The 23,947-nt window shown below is 43.9% G+C and overlaps 1 protein-coding gene across 1 annotated transcript in view; it reads left to right on the top strand.

The window, feature by feature from the left end:
• The window catches only part of HS3ST3B1 (heparan sulfate-glucosamine 3-sulfotransferase 3B1), a 40,848-nt gene extending 18,746 nt beyond the window's left edge, over window positions 1-22,102 (top strand). The window contains exon 2 of the mRNA XM_037154696.2: window positions 18,204-22,102. Coding sequence (XP_037010591.2) covers window positions 18,204-18,822 — 619 coding nt within the window. The 3' untranslated portion in view covers window positions 18,823-22,102. The remainder of the gene's footprint in view (window positions 1-18,203) is intronic.
• The last annotated feature ends 1,845 nt before the right edge of the window (window positions 22,103-23,947 follow it).

The following is a 23,947-nucleotide window of genomic DNA, read 5'->3' as shown; positions in this document are numbered from 1 at the left end:
CGAAGTGCAGAACAGTGAGACATTTAGTTCCTGCATGCTAGAGTAATATCTCTGTATACAGATGTTTATATATTTATGAAAGCATGTTTATTTTGTTGTAATTATACCCCATATGGTACCCCCAAATTAATTTAAAACCAAACTTTTTTATTTTTGTCAGAAAGGGAGGGAAGGTGAAAGTCTCATTAGAAAGGACGTGGAGCTGGTGGGATGGTTGTCGTATTTGAAAATTTTGATCTTGGAGATTCTTACAGATGCTGAGAAGTAGGATGAACACAATATTCAGAGCTGAACATTCTAGAGTCCAAGTCCTGGCTTTGCTGTTGCCCAGTATTGATTTGGGACAACCCTGTCCAACCTCCTTCAGCCTCACTCTCCTCATCTTCAAAATGGGGCAAACACCCCTTGAGAAGGTAGTTACAGTGAGCTGGTGAGATCTGGGATATTTGTACTTTCCTTGGATAAAGTGCTAGAAGGGTCTTAGAGTTGATCTCATTATGAACAAGGAAGAAAGAGAACCATCTTTTGATACAGCGGAAGCTGGTTGGTTCATTACCAGAGGCAGACAGTTTTCTGTAGCACGAAGTTGTAGCATTGTAGTGGCCAGTGTTCTTGTGGCTTTATAAGACCACATGCAGACCCATTATTATGCTGCCATTGTTTCAATGCTTGGCAAAATATAGAGGTATGTGCTGTTTGTAGGTAGTTTAGGCAAAGCATTTGGAGGTTAGGCTCAGGGGGCCTAAACATGATGCTGACCTCATCTGTGGATGGAGAATGCATGTCTACTCTACTCTGACCTTCTAGGAACCATCTCAGCCAGGCTCTAGGATGGGGGTGCCTGATGACCAGGGGTAGCAGATGGCTGCTGGGCCATGTGTGCACATCAGCTCCACCAAGGGCCCACCTCTTTCCTCAGATTCTCCAGTCCCTGAACAGCATGCCTGTATTGCAGTCAGCAAGGGTAACAGTCTGTTGTGATATTTAACAGTCCCCATTTCTGTTCTCAGTAAGAGGAGAACCGTCTCTCATCAGAGGATGAGGGGGCCCAGGGAAGGGAGTCTTTCCTTGGACAGACACCATGTCTGGCTTGTAGAAAGAAACCTCTTAGAATTCCAGATGCATTTATGGAGACATTTCAACTTCAGTAGGACACCAGCTTTACAGCGTCTTCGACAGCCAATTGATTCCCTTTCTCAGTTCCTTACCTGGCAGCCCTGCCTGCCTCCAAGTGACAGTTTAATCTATGTGCATTTCGCAAGCTCAGGACAATAGTGGGAGTTGAGTTTGCACTCACTTCCCCAATGTGCTAATGGGGCAGGAAAGACAGCCAGCCCTTGCTCTCTCCTTCAAAGGCTGTTTGTTCAGGGGCTCAGTGCTGTGTGCTCCCAGCCCCAGGGTTTTTGGGAATGGATTCATTGGGCAAAGTAGCCCAATGATCTTAATAAGATCTTGATTTGGCTGGGTCAGTGCACCGAGGACACCTGCTGAGCACCTTGAAGAGCAGCCATTCCTTCTGGAATTCTGCCTCTGGCTGGCCTCCCAGGGCAGCATCCTGCCCCAGTTCAGGCTGACCCAGAACCAACTTTGCTAGCCCAGGGAATCTTTCCTACCCTAGGACCTGGTGCTCCCCTTTCTCAACTTTTGTTTGTACTCATGGACACAAAAACTTAAATCTTCCCTTGTGTACAACACCTCCCAGATGAGTACCTAAATCTTGCTACCGACCTCCCCCCTGAAAACTAGGCAAAGCCACAGTTTACATGGCTGAGTCCGGGACTCATTAGTGTTATGTCCACCATGCACTTTGAGCAGAAACTGAAGATGGTCCTTGCTCCTACTTCTTTCCTTAAGTGTAAACTGTGCCCAGCTGTGCAGTTTTTCTTCCAAATGTTTTTGAAATTAGCTGTCCAGTCACTGTCACTTACAACCCCCCCTTTCCATTCAGATCTCCCAAATGACACTGACCTAGTATCCACCTTTTTGAAATGGTACTTAAGGTGGTTTTAAAATGATACCTAAAGGGCCACAAATATATCAAATGTCAGTGTCCAAGAAGAGAATGAATGGTGGAACTGTAAAATGGAACCAGGAGTTGGCCTAAGAAATGGCTCTCAGATGGCTGGCCATGACCCTCAGCTTCCTGGCAGCCCTCACAAGAAGACTAACCTCAAGTGCATATCACAATGCAGGGTGCTCAGAAGATGGTGTGATTGCCCCGGTCCTGAGATGGAGGGCTGGTAGAGAGAGGGTGCTGGGCAGCGCCCCCAGCACGGAGAGCACCCCTCCAGGAAATGCATGGTTCATCCAGCCTTATGGGCAAAGGATCATTTTCTTAAAGCAAAAGGTAAAATTATGACTCTCATCCAGATATAATAATACAGATTATATTTCCTTAATGATCACATTAAGGATTTTATTTTACTCATTGTTACTGAGAGAATCATTGGTTCAAAGGAAAAGTCAAAGGAATACAAATTTACTTGAAATAAAGGAATGTGAAGATGAATATAAAAATAGGCAGGAAGCACGTATTGGAAGGTGGAGAAGCAACTCTACAAAATCTCGACTCAAAAACATTTATTTGCATGCATCTGGTCAAAACTTTTATTGCATTGTTACATTGCTATCTATAGTTTACAGAGTTGCAGAATATTTCAAAGGCAGTAAAAGGCCAGAATCAGATAACCAGAAGGGTCTGCTTTACACAATGCAGGGGTTTCCAGTGGACGCACCTAGTAATCTTTTTTTTGCTTATTCCAAATTTCTTTGTACTTTTTTTATGTAGGTCTTCAATAGGCTCATGAAGTTTCTAATCAGCTAAAAGCCCAAACCTGTTCTGTTTCTGCTGCTGAGAAGCAATGTCTCCCCCACTCCTAATACATTTTCATGCCACTCACCCTCTCCATTCGATGTGGCTTCTCATTGCCTCTGGGATCAAATTCAAATTTCATCTTGCAGTTGTTCATTTATTCATTCACCCTTTATTCATCTGGCAATCATTTATTCCTGCCACAATGGAAATAAGACACAATACAGTCCTCGCAGCTTCCAGGACTGTAACAGCAGACAGATAATGGGGGTGCTGTGTGTGTGGCTGTGTGCACATGCGCACATGCAGGGAGGGTGTTCAAGGATGGTGGTTTGGTGGTTAGGAGAAAAGAGCAAGGACTGCTAAGCCAGACTGAGAACAGGATGAACATCATAGAAATGTATTAGATGGAGGAGGGCTGGAAAGAATGTTCCAGGAGGAGGGAAGTCCATGAGGCTGGGGAGGTAGGCGGGGAAATTTATGACCCATTTGAGGAATTGCAGGATCTTGATCACAGCTGGTGGGTGTGAAGCAGAATTGGGTGGAGTGGTGAGAAAAGAAGTAGGGGACTTAGGATTCTCTTGAATGGCGTGCTCAGCATCATGAGAGGTAGTGAAGATCTGGCTTCTAGATTTTGCTTTTGGATTGATTCCTGGGGAAGCAGTGGGTGGGGGCTGGGCAGTGTAGATAGAGGGCAACCCTTGCCTGTTTTTCAATCTTTCCAATACTGCCCACCACACCTCAAGAAAAAAAGCCTTCAGTACAGGCTAAATGGCTCACTCACTGTCTTATATTCCTCCAGTGTAGGAATACTTTGTCCTTGACATCTTCATTTCCACCTACCCTTGGGACTAGCTCAAAGGGCACAAGCTTTGGGTGCTTTTTTCTACACATCTCACTACCCAGTATATAGTATCTATTGGTAAACTGCCTGCATGTGGAATTTCTTTTTCAATAAGCAATGTGCCCCTGAATGGCAAGAATTATCCTGGTACAATGCATACCTGCCATTTCTCTGATTCCTTGGTCATCCATGATACATACTACATCTACATTTCTAGTCAGCTTTCTTCTTGTTCCCTATAAGAGGCACTGGGGTATCATAATCCACCATCACTTGATGGATGCCTGGGAATGCAAGTAAATTAAAATAATAATGGAAGCAAAATAATAAGTAAAATAACAATTCATATAAATCAGCTAATTAATGTCATTATCTCATTATTAACTGCAACCACTCATTAGTTTGAATAGAGAAGATGGTTTATTACCAACCAACCAGAGGTGGGGCATTTAAGTTCACCAGCGAGCTATGCCACAGCTTGCTTCTGTCCCATAGGAGGAATAAGGAATGTGATTTTATGCCATGCTTGTTTTTTTCTCTGGCTTCTGATTCAGGTTCAAGACCTTCTTTAGGGGTAGGGCCTCTTAATGTAATTGTGTCACTTAATGTAATGGGTATGATGTTACATAAATGTTGCTTAGAATTAACTTGTTTGGGCATTGGGATACTGAGATCATCACCATTTTCAAGCCTGCCCCAATGGCAATTTATTATTCCAGGTTGCCCCCAATTCTCTTTACATAGTTGCACTATGACCTGTGGTCATTAGCTTTAAGCATGGCTCACTCAGTCCTTTTCATTCATTCATTTATGCCTTCATTCAGCAATGATTTTCAAGTGCTTCCGATGCCTGGTGTTTTGTTGTTTTGCTTGTATTCCTTTTGAAGCTAAAAGTCTTTCAAGTTCACAGTCTAAACAAATAGAAGCAATACATTTCAACCAAACATTTTATTCTTAGAAATACTCATTAGGCTTGAAAATAGTTACAGGGTTAGTTTTTCATTAGGGCTAATACAGGGTAAAAGGCTAATCTCACTTATAATTCTTAGCTGCTCTCTCACTAATCGTTGAGTTATTTGATCTCTTTGCAGCTTACAGTTTTGTTCCCTGTGGGAGTTGTGGGTTGGGGAGGGAAGGCTTTGTCTAAAGTTCAGAAGAATTGCTGGAAATTTTAAGACTCGCCAGTAAGGTAGAGTCATCTACCAGAATTCTCATAGCACATGAGAAATAATGATAGGATGCCCCCAGAGAATATGGAACATTTGACCATAGCTTCAGCCTCTAACACTTTCCATCTCCTCTATCTTTGGACACAAAATGCACAAGGCAAGCAACATCCAGTACAGTAATCTGTTGCAAATTTATTGTTTTGATGAAAAAATGGTAGACCATACAATGAATGAATGAGAATATGGGGCAGTTAGACGTACTTTTCCCCTGACCCAGAGAAGCTTCCCTTACTTTACAGGCTGAGAATTCCAAAAAGGGTGCAACAGGGGGGGCTTCAATGGGTTTCCTTAGAGTTTCCATGGGTACTGCCATGCAGTTTCTTTTCTTAAGACACCTTTTGGTCAGCATCAAGCACTAGGTCAAATGGACTGGGAAGAGGAAGGTTCTGATGAGGACAAAGAGTTGCAAGATAAGAAACAGCAGTTTTTTCTTTGTCAGCAGTTTTCCCTTGGATGTTCTCTCTGGGTAGAAAGTTCTTCTCTTCTCTAAAATGTTCTCAAACTATTTAAAGCCTGTGATAACAGAAGTTTATTTGTACTCATTTCCCTTTAACTCAAACTTCTGTCTCAAGATTTTTATTGACCTCTAATTTACTCCATACTTTTTTCAGTTGATAACCATAAAATGGGGTTCTGTTTGTCAAAAAGGAAAGCAGAGAGTGGGATGGAGCCATTATTTTGGACTTAAGTCAAGAGTTAACTGGGATTTTTCTTCTCCCAAACTCCCAAACTCCCCACAGTAGGGAGGTAGGAAGGCAAATGATTGTATCAAGTCTTCACAATGTGGGTCTGGTTTCAGCAGTTCTGGAGTTTCTCTTCATCAGCCAAGAATGGACCTCTTCCCTAAACTATGGCTGCTTTGTGCCTATAAACCCCATTCCCTGCCATGTTAAAGAAAGAAAGAAAGAATTCTCCAAAGTAGGCTGTATTTGTATTAAAGACTGCCCCATTTCCATTCCTCTTTGCTTATAAAGGGGACCAAAGTGTTGCAACCCCAAAACTGTGCCTAGTGCTGTCTTAATTTTTAAGCTAACTATTAAGACACACTCAGAAAGAACCTTTAATCATCTCCCTTTTCTGCCTAAGAGATTCAGATGGAAAGTCATGCTCCAAGAGGGAAAACTTAACACATTTTCACCTTAGCACTAAAGAGGAAGGCTCCAGGGAGGCCAGGTAGCTAAATCTCTTCCACCACCACCACCATGATCACTGCCACCACCATCACCACAATTGCCACCACCATGACCACTGCCACCACCACTACTATTACCACCACCACCACCACCTCTACCACCACTATTATCACCTCCTGACCACTACCTCCACCATCACCACCATCACCAAAACCTCCATCATCAACTTCCACAACCACCACCACCACCACCACCATGATGACACTACCACCATCATCACCACCACATCCACTTCCACCACCACTACCACCACCACCACCTCCACCTCCACCACCACCACCACAACCTCCATCACCTCCACTATCACCACCTCCACCACTACCACCATGTTCCAATGTTTCTGGGTTACCCAGCAAGAATTTGCCTGCCACACAGGTTCTGTTCTTATTGGCTACCTATACATTGCCTGTTTTTCCCTTCTGAAATCTCATTGCTGTCTCTTCTCTCCTTTTCCATAATGGCATATAAACCTCAACTGCTCAAAGCCTGTTCAGGCCTCATATCTTATAACACCCCTGGCATGTACATCTGTAATTAACTTTGAATATTTGCTTACATTACTCTGTCTCTGTTAACTTCATTATTAGCCCAGCTTGAACTTGGAACATGGGAGAAAAAGTATTTTTTTAACCCTCATACTGGGATCATCACATTCATTTAGTGATGTCAGCCCAGGGAGTTTCCCTTCATCTCCAGTGTCCTACCACGGTGCTAAGAAGAAAGGTCCAAATATGGGATTCTTCATAAAAGTGAAGAATTTCAGGAAACTGTGATTCATTCAAATGCTTGTTTTTACATGAGCCTTTGCATTTAAGAACCAATTCAGTATTTCTTTTTCCTTAGCAGTATTTTCTTAGAAATATTCCTAGTATCTAGAGCCACATGTCAAAGGATATAATAAAGGAGATGTGAATGGATTCACTGCATTTCACTGTTAGGTAGTGTTTGCTGCTTTTAAAGCTTACTCACCTACAAACTACATTTTAGTCTTAACATTTTCTTTTATAAAGTAGGAAGGACAAATATTTCCATTTTACAGATGAGGAAAGACAGTTTGGAGATGTTAGGCAACTTGCATAAGGCCACATAGCCTGACCTTGAACCCCACTTTTCTTTCTATTCTACAAGTACCAGGTTACTTAAAAAGTAGTTGTATGTTTTAGGGTATACTTGACATTGATCTCTACCTGATTATGCTATTGAGGATGGTGTATACCAATGCCTCTGAGATACAGTGTATACATATTCAATCATCAAATATTTATAGGGGTTCTACTTTAACTCTGCCAACTTGTGTCAAACTACTGCTGGCTGAAGAAGGTGAAATAGGTTTGGGGTGGGAGAGTGGAAATAGTAAAGGTCATCTTATAGAATTTTAGAACAAAACAACACTCTTTAAAACCAATACATCAATTTTTATATACAATGAAACTGAGCTCAAAGCTTTGTGTGTTTGTCCCAGGTCTCAGGCTCTTGTCAGTGGCAGGCCAGAAATCAGGGCCCTCAATTCCATGTGCCAAGTGCCCACTGTGTTTTCACTGAATGTCAGGGGTCTCAGGAGGCACCACCCTTGGCTTCTCTGTAGAGATTTTCGCTCTCTCTACGTGGACCCCAGTGCTGAGCAGTTCGGATGCTCGTGAGGGGAAGGTCTGTTTACAAATATCCACACTGAGTTACCCCAGGCACTGGAGGGAAGGCAGCTTTTCTTTGGATAAAGTGGGGGAATTGGGACAAAATTACAGAAGCACGTGAATGGAACCCAGAGTAGTTGTATTGGGGGAGGGCCCAGGGAAGTAACCTACACCCAGCTGGGGCTCCCAGCGCCCCAGGGTAAAGGAGCCTGTTCCAGATAGGGAAGCCAGCACTGATCAGAGATGAACCTGGCCAGGTCCACACAGAAACCGATCTGTCAAAGCAGAAGCAGAACTGCTTCAACTCCTGCCCTTTGGCAGTTGGATTTTAGTGCCCTATTCTTATTTCTGGGTCCTCTGCTCCACTCCCTCGGTCCAATGTCAGGGCTGATTTTGCTTTCTAAAGTCTGCTTCCCAGAAAACTAACTTTCTTTTTTTCTTTTCCTTCCTTCCTCCCTTCCTTCCTTCTTTCCTTCCTTCCTTCCTCAAAATTTCTTCCTTCTTCTTTCTCAAAATTTTTTTTCAGGAAATGGACACAGATTACTCCAATTTCACTCATTTGTCCTGGCACACAGTGATGTTCAATAAACATGAGCAATGCCCCCAGAGAGCTCATATACAAAAGGCTATTAGCTTTTAATTGAAACCCTCCCTCCATCCCATCCCCCAAACCTCTAGCCCCTTCCAGGAACAGGAACTCCAGCCTTTGTGAAGCAGGGTCCATTACAGAGGATTCTGCCAAAATGAAAGGAATCTTGAGTTGACCCAGAGGAGCAAGATGCTCTTTTGTGCCCCACCCCCTTTTGGCATTCAGAGGCTTTTCATTTTCTGAGCAGTATTGAAACTCTAGGACAATGGAGGCCCAATCCTTGTGCTGGAGGTTGGGGGCTGGGAGTGGAGAAAGAAGGGAGGGCTGGAAAAGGAGGAGGCCTGGGGGAACTCATCCTTTGTTATTTTTCTTCTTTTCTACCCATTACCTTAAAAAAGGGGTGGGGGGGACCCTGTAAAGTTGGTAATGAATGATGACATCACTTCCGGTAGCCCCACTGCCCCAGCTTCCAGACCCAAGAGACACTGAGAACTAGACTGTTTACAATTTCACTTTAAATTGTTTTAAATCCTCCCAAAGGAGTTCTTTGATATGCAAACATCTCCCCGGAATGGAGACCACTACTGGTGGAGATGTGGCCCTTTGAAGAGGAGCTCTGAACTTTTGGGCTTGAGTCTTCCTAAGGAAGGAAGGAGGTTCCAGATAAACAGGGGCTGTGCTGGTACACATTTTACTCCACCTCTCCTCCTGTGTCCCCTGGGAAGAAAGCATCTTTAAAGAAGAAGTTTCCCAGAGTTACAATTTACAGTTAAAGTTACAACTCTCAGAGCAGGCTCCTCTCATTGTCTGCAGTCAAGTTTCCCAGGAAAAGTGTCTTTCTTGTCCCCATGTGTCTCACCTTGTAGAAGAAAAGAGTAAGTGCAGACTGTAGCTTTTGTCTTTTTGACTCTAGAAGTCCACTGTAGTTTATAAATTAGAAAGATACCAAGGAATTTTGGGGAGTGCCTATTGGGGTGGATATTTAGGATTGATAACTGGCCTTCACAGAGGATAAAGACAGGCCAGTCCACACCAGTCACAGCAGAAACCCCTGTGATTGGAACTGAAATGACTGTGATGGCCACTCTTTCTCTTCCCCCTGAATTTTTTGAAATGCTTTAACTGTGGGCTGCAGTTACAAGTGCCCACTGAAACCTGGAGGAGATGCTCCCCCACCCCCAAACTTGCCATGCCTCGCACCTCTAAGGCTTTTCTGGCAGCAGCAGAGTTCACAGTGTGCAAGCATCACCTCCCCTGGACATCCTTCCCCATCCCCTCCGCCAGCTGTCCTTCACACCCTTTCAAGTGTTCACTGAGAGACATCCAAACCTGTAGAGAATTTTTGTGAGTTTATATGAGCCAAACTGACTACAGTTGCTAGGAAGTTGCCAACGAGTTGAGAAAATGCTCCCGAGAATGGCCATTTTGCAGTTCATTTTATGCATTACGATCACGGGAGGCCTGAGGACAGTTGCATGAAATCCACTGATGGTACAGTAGGGAGGTTGGAGAAAGCAAAGTGGGAAAATTTGAGACTGGATAAAAAGTAAAACAGATAGGCACATACTTCTTTCACACTGGTGGGTACAGGATAGTAAACAATGGCCATTTCCGGCACATAGAGCTGGTATGTGGGGAACAGGATAACAAGGAGGGGCTCCATGGTCTCCTGTCTGGGGGGAGATTGTACCCTGAAGGCTCTGGAAAAAATTGGATTATTTTGACATTCCAAAGTTTTGTTATTGTAGATGCAAAAAGGCAGCAGACAGGCTCAGTTAAGGTAAAGATGGATCTTTGTCGTGGAGAATACTGGCTACTACATGACTACCTGCCATGACTCCCTTTTAGGTAGTTTTCATTTCAGACCATCCTGTGTGGTCACTTTAGGTCTCTGAGTTTGTAAGGCCACCATGTTGGGCCCCCCTGGGCTTGTCAGGTTTTGTGTGTGGTCCCTCTCCATACACAGAAGTTAGCCAGCTGAGTGGGTTTCCTTGAGTTCCCTGTGCTGGGGAGAGTGAGACTAAAATAAATGCCTGGCTTCTCTCATCTGGTTCCCTGGTCCTGTACTTCTCCTCCGGGGACCGGCAGGGAGGATCCTGAGGCCTTTGTGCCAAGGAAGGAAGGCTGAAGGAGGAGTTCGGGTGGCCCCAGTCCTGCCAGGAAGCTAGTTAGAAAGCTCCGTAACCCAAGGCAGTCCTTTCATCAAATAATGCGTTTTTTTTCCAAGTCAGGAAGTTTGAAATTTTGTCCCTTGTCTTGCACGCCTTAGGTTAAGACATGCCACCTTTTACAAATCTCACTTTACCTCAGAGGGAAGTTTTTTTCTTTCTCCCAGAGTGGCTGGGGGGTGAAGGAGCCCAGGCGGCTGAGGCAGCATGCCAGAATCCCTGCACCTGAAGTGGCAGAAGTAGGTATGGTTAAGGTAATAAGGATGGTGCCCTTAGGGTAGTGGGACTCCATTCTTCTTCAAGGAGAACACCAGAGCTTGTGGGAAAGACTTTATTTTTTTTAGAGTAGTTTTAGGTTCACAGCAAAATTGAGCAGAGTATGGAGATGTCCCCTATGCCATCTATTCCTCCACATGCCAGCCTCCCCCACATCAGCATCAGGATGGGTTGTTTGTTCTGACGCCTGTGTTGCTACATCATTATCATCCACAATCCATAGTCCACATTAGGGTCCGTTCCTGGTGTTGTCCACTGTAGGGGTTTGGGCAAACCATAATGGCATTATCCACTATTTTAAAATCCTCTTTGCTCTGCCTGCTCACCACGCCCTCTCTCCTACTCCCTGGAGATTCCAGTGTTTTTTAATTTTGCCATTTACATTTGTTTTATCGGGTTTGTAGGATCCTCAAAAAATGGTACTTTACTTGTTTTACCTTTTTTGAGGAGTCATCCTTATCTGCTAAACAGATTTGGGACTGTGACTGCCAGGAACAGGTTTGGTGGTTTTATGAGTGGGGAGGAGAGACGGAACTCTTTTAGAAATTCTGGTTCTGCTGTTTGTAGAGATTTTCCCTTATTGCACTTTTATTCGGGCTCTGTGGATGAGCTGAAGGTGATGTGGCATTACAGTTCCTGGTCTGCACCCTTGGGCAGGTGACCAGAATGGGCAGAACATTGCAGCCTCCTCTGTAAGGTACAAGCCAGGAATCTGAGGCCCAGAAAGTGTGGAATGTGGACAGGGAGTCTCACCAATCAGAAACAGAACTAGGACTAGAAGCGGGGGACTCCAGAGACTTTCATGAAGACAATTTGTCTTTCTTTTTTTTTTTAGGAATAGTAAATAAATATATGTCAATTTTTAAAGTCACTATTGACCATTTTTTTCATGTCAGTCAATATTTTCCTCAAAACAGTATCAAAAGATGGATTTAGGCAGCCTCGGGCTATTTGTAAGGGGATTTGTCCTGTGAAAATAGCTTGCTTTAAGATTTTTGTTGGAATAGCAACAGGGAGAGATTTTGGACTGATGGAACTCTATCTATACATTTGTCAAAATTAATAGAACTGGATACCAAAAATGAATATTTACTTTCTAGTACTATCATAGGTTAAAAAGTAGTTTTTTATTTTTATTTAAAAATATTTAATTTATTTATTCTTAGAGAGAGGGGAAGGGAAGGAGAAAGAGAAGGAGAAAAACATCAATGTGTGGTTGCCCCTTGAGCATGTCCCACGGGAGACCTGGCCCAAAACCCAGGTGTGTGCCCTGATTGGGAATCGAACCAGCATCCCTTTGGTTCACAGGCTGGTGCTCAATCAACTGAGCTACACCAGCCAGGGCAAAAAATAAATATTTTTAAAGAAAAAAAATCTTTGTAGTCCAGAAAATGTAGGGTGTTTCTGCAACCAAACGAGGACATCATTCTCCCAAAGGGGGAGGGAAAACCGGTGGCCCAAACACTCCTCCAGCTTTTTTGGCTTCCTCAATTAAAGCGGGAGTTGGGCCTACCCTCCCCTGTTGTCTGCAGCTCAGTCTCCTCTCTGGAATTCATCCCCTTCCATCATCTGTTTTGTGTACTTCTCTCAGCATCTGTTTGACTGTGGTTAGTTAGGCTACACCCATTCTAGGCATCTTCCTTTTTCTTGTTGAGTAATTTGCCAGTTCAAATTAGTACGTTCAGTTGCTGGCCCATGGGAGCAGGCATGTCATCCAAGGGAAAAAATAAACAGAAAAAGAAAATTAGGGAAACATTAGGTACTGGAGAACATCAGAATTAGAGGCCTTTTTAGATCTTCTCTGGTTCATTTGAAATTCCTACTCACTTAGGCCTGAGGTTTCTATTTAATATTCTGCTTCCAGCATCACACATAAGGGCCACGTGGAGACTTAAGAGGTTCAATGTATATACTATGCTTCTCCAAAGCCCTGGGATAGCCAGACCCCAGTGAGAAGTTTGACTTTTCGGTCATTGGCTCACTTCTCAGCTCACTTCTCCTGTTTGGCAAAGGCACAGGGGGAGAGGTGAGCTTTGGACTGCGGCTAGAGGTTCCAAATCCTTAAGGCTGATCCTGGCCATTCTCCTCCACCCTATCCCAAGATTAGAAAAGGAGAAAAGGGTCCAATGGTCATTTTTTTGACATCAACTTACCTTAGTTTCCTGGGATCTTTATTAAAAATGATTTTAAGCCTGGCTTAAAATCGGGTGACCCAGCCCTAGTACTATTCCTCACCTGTGCATCTTTCTCTCCTCTGTTTGTGTTGATGTTATTCAATGGTTGATGATGAAAGAGTTAGATGCATCTGTGAGCTTCTCATTATCATGAAAGTAGAGATGGTCTTATCATCCTTCCAAGTTTCTTCAGTTTGCCTCATTATGTTTTGCTGGTAGCTCTATTCATGTTTGATAGCTATCTGTGTGTGTACATGTGTGTTCCCATGTAAGGGCAACGGACATCCTTTTCCTCTATTACTGAATCTTACTGCATTCAGTTTATTTGGTTGTATTATTTGTTCTCTGCAGTTTGTATCACAGTGGCATGTCCCTGTCTCTCATTCTGGGATGTGGGCTGCTTTCCACTGACAGAGTAAGACCTTTACTCTCTAGACTTAACTCTAGTCCTTGGACTCAAATATGAGTCCTGGATTAGCTGAACAACTTTTAGTTTCATTTATAATATTGTTTTCTCATTTTTTCCACCACGATGGTGACTCCTCTTAGGTGGCTCTGGGTATTCGTGGAATAAGTGATTGAAGTGCATAACAGATACCAGCCATGGAGTGATGATTTCTGATCCTGGCTGCACATTGAATCCTCTACCAGAAGCTGTGTTGGGGCCTCTCCCACATGGGCCTGACTCAGTTGGTTTGGGGAAAGGCCCAGGCATTTAGTTGAAAGCACCCTGGGGATTCTAGTGTGCAACCAGGGGCAAAGACCCGCTACCACAGAGGTGGCCTATCCCTTTCTGGTGAATATCCTCAAACCCACTGAAGGCTGAAAACACTCCTTCCTAACCCTCTTGGTTTTCAGGTTCCTGCTCTGTGGCCCTGTTCTTTGAGATCCGGTATTCCTGAAAGTTCCCTGGGCTCATCATCCCCAGACCAAGAGGGAAGACAAAACTGTCTTGCCCTGTAGGTCTCACTGAATAAGTGGAAGCTTTTCCACTCTGTATCGCTGGTTAGTATCTCCTAGGCTTGCCCCAGGAGTTGCTTCTCATGGGGGCAAGCATGAGTTTGTCTCAGGATTGCACTAGTGATAGTGTCCAGCCCCCTTAGTTTTGCAAGCACCCATTGGTCATATGTGCCAGCCAAAGAGGTGTCCCTTCCTGCCACCTGGTAATGAGGGGAAGAAGCTGGGTCAGGGGGCACTGGAGGAAGGACTGACTGCTGCAGTGACAACTGAGATTCCGAGCCCCACGGAATGCAGGAATATATGAACCTAAGAGGCCTCATGTTCTGAACTCTGACTCATTTTTGAACAACTATGATGGCAGTCTTCTGATTCTAGCACTGAAATACCTATTATTAAGATCCATATCTATAAACAAAAAATAAAGGTATCTATTTAAAGAGAGGACACGTGCTGCGTATTCTTCATCATGTTAAGAAGAAACAGGAGGTTGAAGGGAGAGGGGAGAGGGTTTGGCAGATGGAATGGGATGCATCCCATGGCTGAGTCTAGGTCCCAGCTCTTGATATGCAGGCCAGTGATTGCCTCTAAGTGAGTCACTCTCTGCTTTAGCCTCAGTTTCTTCATGAGTAAGCAGTGAAAGTTCCTCTGTGAGCTCCAGTACTATTTAATTATTAGCCAGTACTCTCAGTTTGAGAAATTGGCTTTCATAATGAGCAGCTCAGTTAACCTGCAGCCTCCCTGCTGGCTTGCTCAGGAGGCTCCCCTGCGGCTGGATCCACAGCTGGGATGGGCATGCAAAGGCCCGCTTGAGTGGTCTCGCCCGCAGCCACGTCTTCACACTTTCTTCTCTGAGTCGCTGTTGTCTCAGAGAGATTTTGAGCATGAGGACAGGAGAGTGTGGCCAGCAAAGGGAGGAGAAAAAGGAAGTGTACTCTGGAAGCAAATCCATAGGAGTTGCTCCAGGACCAGGGGTAGGGGTGGGGTGGTGGGAGAAGAGCAGCTGACAGGGACAGAGGGGACTTGCCTGTGACTGTCTGAAAGGTTCTAGTTCAGGAGCTGTCCACACACTTCTCCATCTGTCCAGTGCTGCCCACAAGGGTGTGCTGGGGAGATGCTGGCTTATCTGAGCCTCATACCCGTGTAGGGGAGGAAAAATAAATTTCCCGCTACCCTTCTGGGTTCTTGACTGAAATCCCCATGTAATAAAAGACAGATTAGTTTTTAACTATGAATAGAAGTTTAATAACTTATATACCTCCTGTGTATATTGGAGAGAAACACAGAAGTTTAATAACTTGTATACCTCTTGTATGTATGGGAGAGAAACACAGACAGAAGTTTAATAACTTGTTTCCCTCCTGTGTACAGGTAGAGACTCAGGGAAACTGAGTAACTTCCCCAAATGGCCCAAACCTCCATGTTAAATACCATCTCTAGCTAAAGAAAAATGACAGATGTTGGGGTATGGGGAGGGCAGCTAGGGGAGGTGACCACTAATAAAGAGTGAGGTTGTTAATGCAGATTTCAGTCCATGCCTTGTCCGTGAGATTGCTAAGGATTTAGCCATGTCTCCTTCCTGGGCAGAGAGGAGGCCCTGACAAATGGAGATTTCCCTTAGGAATATAAATGTCTCTTCAAAATGATGACTTTTACTTGGGTTTGCAGAACTTTTCCTATGTCTGCTCTTTCTTAAACATAATCAGCCTAAAATAATCCTTATGCCAAGGAGACATATTTTAGGGTGACATTCTGTTTCACTTCAAATGCCACAGAAGTGCCCCAGGAAGACCGCAGAGAGGGCTCAGAAGGCATTGCCAAAAGGATGCAAAACCTAGTGGTGCCTCTCACCCACCAGCCCCTCATTCACTGCCCCCAGAAACACTGAGGGGACAGTGGCTGTGGGGCCTGCAGTGGACAAGGGCTGAGAAGCCCCAGTGTCACAGCAGAACTTCCCTGTCAGTGTAATAATGAAGGAAAGGCCTGAGGCCTCTGAGTGCTTGGTATGTGGTGCACACCAGACTGTCCTGGGGAGAAAGTCCCCTGGAGCTGGTGTCCAGAAGGTTTTGGGTGGTGATGGGGGCGCATGACCCCCCTGCACAAATCTTGCTCCCTTACTTCTGGCCAAGATCCTGTCAACAGAAGATCACTGAGAACATTTTCTAGCACCAGCTAACTAGCTACCAGGTGTGGTACCAAGGCTAGGTTCATAGTCCCCTCAGAGACCCTAAATGGTGGTCACTGTCATTCTTCTCATTGGTACAAAGGAAAAAACTGAGGCTTGAACAGGTTAAGTGATCTGTGACCTATGCAGGCCCATACACCTTAATCAATGGGGATGCTGGGTCAGATGGACTCTCTGAGGACAGACACAAACCCACCCCTCAGCAATGGTTTTGAACTGCTTTGGGAGTTGGGTTTCCTTCACTTGTGGTGGTAGCATTTCGATTCTGAATATTAAACTCATGTAGACTGTCTAGTTGCTGATGGCTTAATATGAGGAAAAAACTTGGACTTTATCTGAATCGACCTGCTTTTGAGTGAAATGCAAAATAAGTTGCGAGTCAGGACTCTCTTTAATCCACCACATTCGCCTGATGACACTGCTGTGCTAATCTAAGTGGTTAATGGGCAAAGTGGGTCAATCAGCTTAAGCTAAAGCCAGGGATGTGGGGGCAGTGCTGTCCAGGGAGTGTCCCTAGCTGGTGGGTGTCAAGTGCATTTATAGCATCATTTCCCTAAATGTGCTTAATGCAAGAGTTGAGTCTTGGTAGATTAGGAGTGGCTAGAAGCTGGAAGTTTAGAAATGTCCTTCAGAAAGGTAAATATTTGCTAACAATGATGTGAAAATTGCCTGCCTTCCTTCCTTCCTTCCTCGCTTTCTTTTTTTCTTTCTCTCCCTCTCTCTCTCTTTTTCTTTCTATTTAAATTTCTGGCCCCAGATAGGAATCATTCGGAAATCTCTATCCCATAGCTCATGGAAAATTGTACCTTTGTGACTAAAATTGAGTGTCTAATAGTTAACACATTTCCTCTAGGTGTATACATGAGGCTGTTCACACACACGCTGAACTTGCTCCTCCCACGTGCTATAAACTGTATTGAACATTATAATAATGACTATGTCAGTCATATTCAAAGCATGTTATGATAACTCATTTTTAAAATTCTCATTAAATTCACATGAGGTAGGTATGAGCATCTTCATCTTTACAGATGACAGAAAGAAGCCAAGAAAGGTTGAGTAAGTTGTTCAAGGTAACACAGCTTGTAAGCAAGTGGCAGAGCTGGGATTTGAACTCAAGCAGCCTGACTGCCAAGTCCATATTCCTTAACTATTAGGCCAAACTGCTTTGATTTTATAAACCTCATAGTAACTGGATGAAGTAGGTGGAATTATTCCCATTTCACATATTAGGATGTTGGGGCTCAGAAAGCAAATAAGGCACAATGTCACACCATTGATTCTTAATATTTTTGTGCTAATTGCCACCACAAGACTGCATTTTGGTCCAGTTATAATGGCCTGTATGTGTTGTAGGTTGTAGCGATTTCGTTACAGTATGTAGGTTGTCTATATACTTTTGCTTAAATTAACATTGCAATAGACATCACACAAGCCCTTTTATTTGTTTTGTTTGTTTGTTTGTTTATTTGCTTTTTTAAAATGGTATCTACAGTATTTTTGGAAGCTTCTGGAGTTGTGTTTAAGGAATTTCTTCTTGGGCCATTTGTATCAGTTTAGGCTTCCTCTGACTCCAGCCAGTATTTTGGCCGCTGCATGCTTTGTTGCCTTCGGGTACACATTTCAGAGGAAAGGTGTTTTGTCAGTGGTCACTGTAATGAAGCCAGAACAGCCTGGCTGGCCCAGGGGGACACATGTCCACACCACAGTTGCCCAGGCTTGGTGAACACCTGAAGGCAGGCTAGTGAGGGCGGTGAACAAGAGAAGTCTTCAGGGCCTCAGGTGATGTTACTTGGGAAAGGCACACACCCAGAGACATTTGATTCTGACATCAGATATTTGGAACTTTGTAAAGGCAGGATACCCTGAAAAGTCAGGGAGAGGCCAGGAGAAAGGATTTTAGAGAAACCCATATCCTACTTTTTACCTTGTAGAAAAAAGGTGCCTTTACATTTCAGGTACATGATGCCCAGCCTCCAAACTTCAGATGGCACATTAATGTAACTAATGTACATCTCAGCTCAAAAATTCTTTCCTATTTCAATAACTGTTCCCAATGAGATGGGAGCCAGGGTTAGAAGTGCTGACATGTGGCCAAAGAGACGTCACCTTCTGACCTGCCTTTGGTCTGTTTTCTTTCCTCAGGGACCTGATGCCCCGAACCCTGGACGGGCAGATCACCATGGAGAAGACGCCCAGTTACTTTGTCACTCGGGAAGCCCCCGCGCGCATCTCAGCCATGTCCAAGGACACCAAGCTCATCGTGGTGGTGCGGGACCCGGTGACCAGAGCCATCTCGGACTACACGCAGACGCTCTCCAAGCGTCCTGACATCCCCACCTTCGAGAGCTTGACGTTCAAAAACAGAACTGCGGGCCTCATCGACACGTCCTGGAGCGCCATCCAAATCGGCATCTATGCGAAGCACCTGGAGCACTGGCTGCGCCATTTCCCCATCGGCCAGATGCTCTTCGTGAGTGGGGAACGGCTCATCAGTGACCCGGCCGGAGAGCTGGGCCGCGTGCAGGACTTCCTGGGCCTCAAGAGGATCATCACCGACAAGCACTTCTACTTCAACAAGACCAAGGGCTTCCCCTGCCTGAAGAAGGCCGAGGGCAGCAGCAAACCCCACTGCCTGGGCAAGACCAAGGGCAGGACCCACCCCGAGATCGACCGAGAGGTGGTGCAGAGACTGCGCGACTTCTACCGGCCTTTCAACCTCAAGTTCTACCAGATGACTGGGCATGACTTTGGCTGGGATTGAAGGCACTGTCACTGTGCTGCCTACAATGTGGCTTATATATTGAGATAAATTATATGTATGTAAAATGTACAGAAATATATTTTATAATAATTTATTTTTAATTCATAAGCAATTAATTCACTAAGCTGCCTAGCCACACAATTTAGAGAGTTAGCTTTGTAATCTGTTAACATTCCAAAGTGTTTAACTCTAATAGTTTGTTCTTTTCCTCACAACTGATGGTGCTTCCCTTTCCCTCCCTACCCATTATATTTAAGAAGAAGAAAAGCACAACTTGAGATTTTTGTTGTTACGGGTATGCAGCCTTCGACCGCTATCTGAATTCACTTGCCAGCGCTTTGCATGTTGGGTCTCCCATTCCAACTTCCATTTCTTGTCCCATGTGCGTACCTCGTCAGAGCACTGGCTGCCCCAGCGGTGCTGCCCTCAGACAGTGAGACCTCAGGTAGCAGCTTCCTCATCCATGTGATGCCATCTCTGAGGATGTGGATCCCAGACCACCTGATAGGTGTTCCCCATCTGCTCAGCACCTGGGGGAAGCACCACCTCAGCAGGGCCTCTCACATCCTCTCCAAGTCTCCGTGCCAGGGTCTGTTTACTTCAGATCTTGAGTTTGAAGGATGGCCCTGTATCCTCTTTTGCCCTAGTCCCTGGTTCATTAACCAGTTTGATGTGTATACAAATGTTAACCTCCTTTTTCCCAGTCACGTGTGTGAGATGCTTGGGTGCTGCTTTAGAAATAAAGACGGTCTCTTCTAATTTGCATGAGAGTGTACCATACCCCATCCTCCATTTCTGATCTGACACACCAAAGAATTCCCTAGGCCAGCAGAGCCATAGGCACAAACCAAGAGTGCCCGGGTGTCGAGACCCAAAGGGCTCAGGTACATCCCATGCCATCAGCATCTGCTAAGATGGTGTTAGGCACAGCCAGCTATGTAGGGCACATCCCAGTAGGCTGACAGCCTCAATGGAAAAAAAGCAGGACACTCAGAAGGACAGGTGGCCTGGCAGAGGAAGGGAATCCTTGGCCTCCTGCTTGATGTCTGGAATTCCTCTCCTTGGAACTCCTGGCTCACCTCAGATGGACAATATGGTCTGTTTAGCAAGCAGCCCTTGTAAGGCCAGGCTGGGAAAGCTGGCCCCATGTTGCTTGTGAGCACTTGAGCCAGACACCTGCGCAGGTGTTGCTTGTCTTAGCCAGGTCTTGGCAGAAGGGTTGCCAGAATTGTTGCTGCTGATGCAGATTGCTCTCCCCATGCCTTTCTGTTGAGAGAGCAGTTTGGGATCTTTCATGATGACTAGCCAATGGCAACTGAGTAACCACATAGCAATATCACATAATGACATCCTCACTTTATCCTCAATGTTCTAAACCAGGATGCTTCTACCATAAAGGAATCATTATTCAAGTTATACATCTTTGAGGCATGTGTGGGAAGATATACACATTGTCATAATGGTTAGGTTGTGATTTTTACAAAGGATACTGTTTTATGTTGTAAGGAATAACTTGCCCAATAGCCTAAGAAAACTTATATGAAGAGAAAAAATAATTCATCTTTAGAAACTGATCAGAGATGTCTCTGGTCTTTGAGTGATGTCTTGTTGATGATCTGCTTTGTATTTGCCCAGATCTGATTTGTATGGCCCAGCTCTCTCTAGGTCATACTCAACAGCTAAACTCTCAACCTGTATGTTCTGTGTAGGAGGATGGGCACATGGGCTCGGTGCATTCCAGAGATGTTCTCTTAATTTCCTAGCTTGTTACTGCCCCTACCAAGGAGTGTAGAACCTGCACTTGGGGTCCTGCCATAATGTAGTACGGTTCTCCTTTCTTGCTGCTTGGGTATCAGAGATATCCACGTAGGGTGCTAACTGGTCATGCACTTTTTCAATTAGCAGGCTCATTTGAAAGAAAACTGACAACACCTTTTCAGTGACAGCATAAAGCATAAGTCAGTATTCACACCTTCTGCCTAATTCTGTCCTGTCTGCTTTCTGGCCACCCTCATGATCTGACCAGATCATGGTGTAGGATTGCAGGAAAGTTCAGAGGAGGGTTTGCAACAAAGCAGTTGGAAAGCAAGCATGAGCCATTCCTTCTCCTTCGAGTCCCCGCCCTCTTTCCAAGCTGGACAATTTTTGATTAAGTTGTCCTCTGCCTTAAAACTGAAACAGGAAATGTTCAGATAGGAAGATCATTTAGTCATAAACACTGAAGTGGGTCAAGATTCTATTTTGGGTCAAATCCTTGAATCCAAACAGATGTTGATAATAAGCACTGAAGGCCTAGAGCAAGTTTTCTATGTAAAACAAATACGTCAAGCTTCCTGTGCATCTCTTCACAGGGGCTTACTAGCTTACAGCTCCCGACCGATCTGGACACAGCATCTGCCCTAAGGTTATACCATCACGTGGCAATTATCACAGGGCCTGAGTCTGTATGTCTTCCTCCTGGAGAAGTTAGGCAACGCATCACATTCAGCCTTGGGTTTTGTCCTGTTCTAACAATCTGCAAGCCACCAGCTTTGCTTCCAGCTGCTGGGAGGTAGACACCATTTCACATTTTGGCAATTTTTTCTAGCATGTGTCTTCCTTCCAGTTCACAGGAAAAACTCCAGTAGTCATTGGGATACTTTATTTCCATTTTGTTTCCTTTCCTGTTAAAAATATTAACAAAAAATTTGGAGTATTTTATTGTTTCTCTCTACTCCATGCTTTCTTTGAGGTGTTTGTACAGTACTCTGTTCACTTGGAAGTTGGTACCTGAAAAGGTATGTAGGTGTAGTGATTTAATTGGATGAAGGAGGAGGAGAAATTGTCTTCTCATGAGATTCTTTTTAAAAGTCATTTTGAATGACAGATACATTTTAGACCTTTTGAGAAACCATTTCAGATACTGCCAGGGTATTTTCATAGGAAAGGAAAATGGGAAGTTTTATTTAATATGTTTCTAAAATGCTGACAGAGGTCAGTGTCATTTTTCTTTTCAGTTTATCAACATGGATGGTCAATAAAATTTAAAAGTGTGGTTAGATTTTTCTCACTTTTGTAACATTAATTTATGACTGAGTTTCATTCAGCCTTGTAATCTGAAATACTGTGCAAATTCAAGCAGTGTGTCTTCTATAACCTGGATATTAGAATAGCCAATATGTACAAAAATTAAATCAAGTATTTTGTCCTATGTATAACACTAATTTTACACAGAGAAAGATGTTTCTAGAAAAATGAAATTCTGGTAATTGATACTATTTCTTTGTATGAACAAATAAAATATATTTTACCAGCTTGTGGCCACTTCTCTGTTTTGTGTCACAGACCAACAAGGAAGTGATATTTTATTCAATAAATAATCATGTGCATACGCACACCATACACATGACACACAACACATGAAGGCATTATGTGTGCAGATCATTCCTTCGCATTGTAAAGGGTTCAATCCAAAATCCAGCTAATCACAAATATTTGGGGTAAGTTTTTATAAATGACTGAAGGAAATGGTGGTCAGAGGCTCTGCCCCTTGGAGGCTCCCAGAGAGGAAGTGCTGAGCATTCTGTGATTCCGAGAGCAGTGTGCCCCTGTTAGCTGCTCAGGCTCTGACCAGGGCGGGGCCTGTGTCATGACAGGTGTGCTGTAAGCAGAACACTGATGGCTGGGCGATTTGGGCAGTGGTAGCTTTCCTGTCACACATTTGCACAGGAGTATCATGTTAGTTATTTAGAGGTCCTTATAACAGGGCATTGCTGGATTTCCAGCCCATCTTGAATGACCCTCTGTTTTCTTTTGAGTTAGCACACCCTTGCATGATTATTATTTGCTATTTTAAACACTTAACTTGGAAAAAATTCAATCGAGATTTATTTTATTTTGGTACACATCTGGTTGAATTTTGAAAGTAGTTGGCACCAAATTAATAAATTAATGTTCAAACCAAAACAAAGAGTTCTGACTTAAAAAAATAAACACTTTATTGAGGTGTTTGGGCAAACAAAAATGCACGTATTTAATGTATATAACTTGATAAATTTGGAGATAGGTATACACTCATGAAACTAACCCTGTAATCAAAACCAAATCATATCCATCACCTTCAGAAGTTTCTTCCTGCCTTCTTGTTTTTGTGATGAGAACACTTAAGTTTTGCCATCTTAGCAAAATTTTAAGTGTACAATGTATTATTAACTATAGGCACCATGATGTACAGTAGTTCTCTAGGACTTAATTCATTTTGCATAACTTAAACTTCATTTAAAAAAGAAACATTATAATTTCAGGAGAAAAGCCTCGTCATAAAGAGGAGGCAATCATTAAAAAATGCAATGAAATCAAAGTAATGCAATAAATTTCTAGGTACATATATCTTAAGCCACATTAGCCTCAGGCTCACCCATTGTGCCTGGCAAAGGTCACTGATGTTAAAGGTCCAGCATCATCAGAGATTTCTATCTTGCTAAGAAGGATGAAAGATAACTGAAAAAGGAATGACTTGCCTGATGCTATGTGGTATGTCCAACAATGTCTAAAATGTGAGCATTGTCTCTGGTAGCACTGGGTTTTCTCATATTTTGGAAAACTGTGATCCCACTAAGAAAATGCCTTGGGCAGACACCAAGTTGGAAATCAGCCTGGCATTTTGGGAAGGCCATGAAAGAAAGTCTACAGAGGGAAGGTCAGATGGGAAACAGGTCTTCATTAACCCCCGGTTTTCAAGAGCCAGCATTATAAAGAGACTTCCTCCTGACCTAGGAATATGCCGCTAGGTGAGTATGGGTGGGCCTTTGGCGCTGACTCAACAGTGTTCCGCATCAATCTGATGCTGCTTCTACAGAATGGTAACAAAAACAAACCTAAAACTGACTTCTCAACCTGATATCATTGTTTAGAAGAATAGTTCTCAAGCTTGGGCAAATATTCAAATGGTTCAGAGAGGCTTAAAAAATGCTGAAGCCCTAACACACCTCAGACCAATTACATTAGACTCTCTAGGGGGCGAGGCCCCAACATTGGTAGATTTAAATAGTTCCCCAAGCATGGGCCTGGAGGGCATCACCCTAAATGAAAGTCAGACAGAGGAAGACAAATATTGGATGATCTCACTTACATGTGGACTTTATAA

Source organism: Artibeus jamaicensis, unplaced genomic scaffold (genome assembly GCF_021234435.1).
Source record: "Artibeus jamaicensis isolate MK-2021 breed Jamaican fruit bat unplaced genomic scaffold, CSHL_Jam_final contig_781, whole genome shotgun sequence".
NCBI lineage: Eukaryota > Metazoa > Chordata > Mammalia > Chiroptera > Phyllostomidae > Artibeus > Artibeus jamaicensis.
The sequence above is the reverse complement of the archived record's forward strand: the minus strand, read 5'-3'. Positions and strand labels throughout refer to the sequence as shown.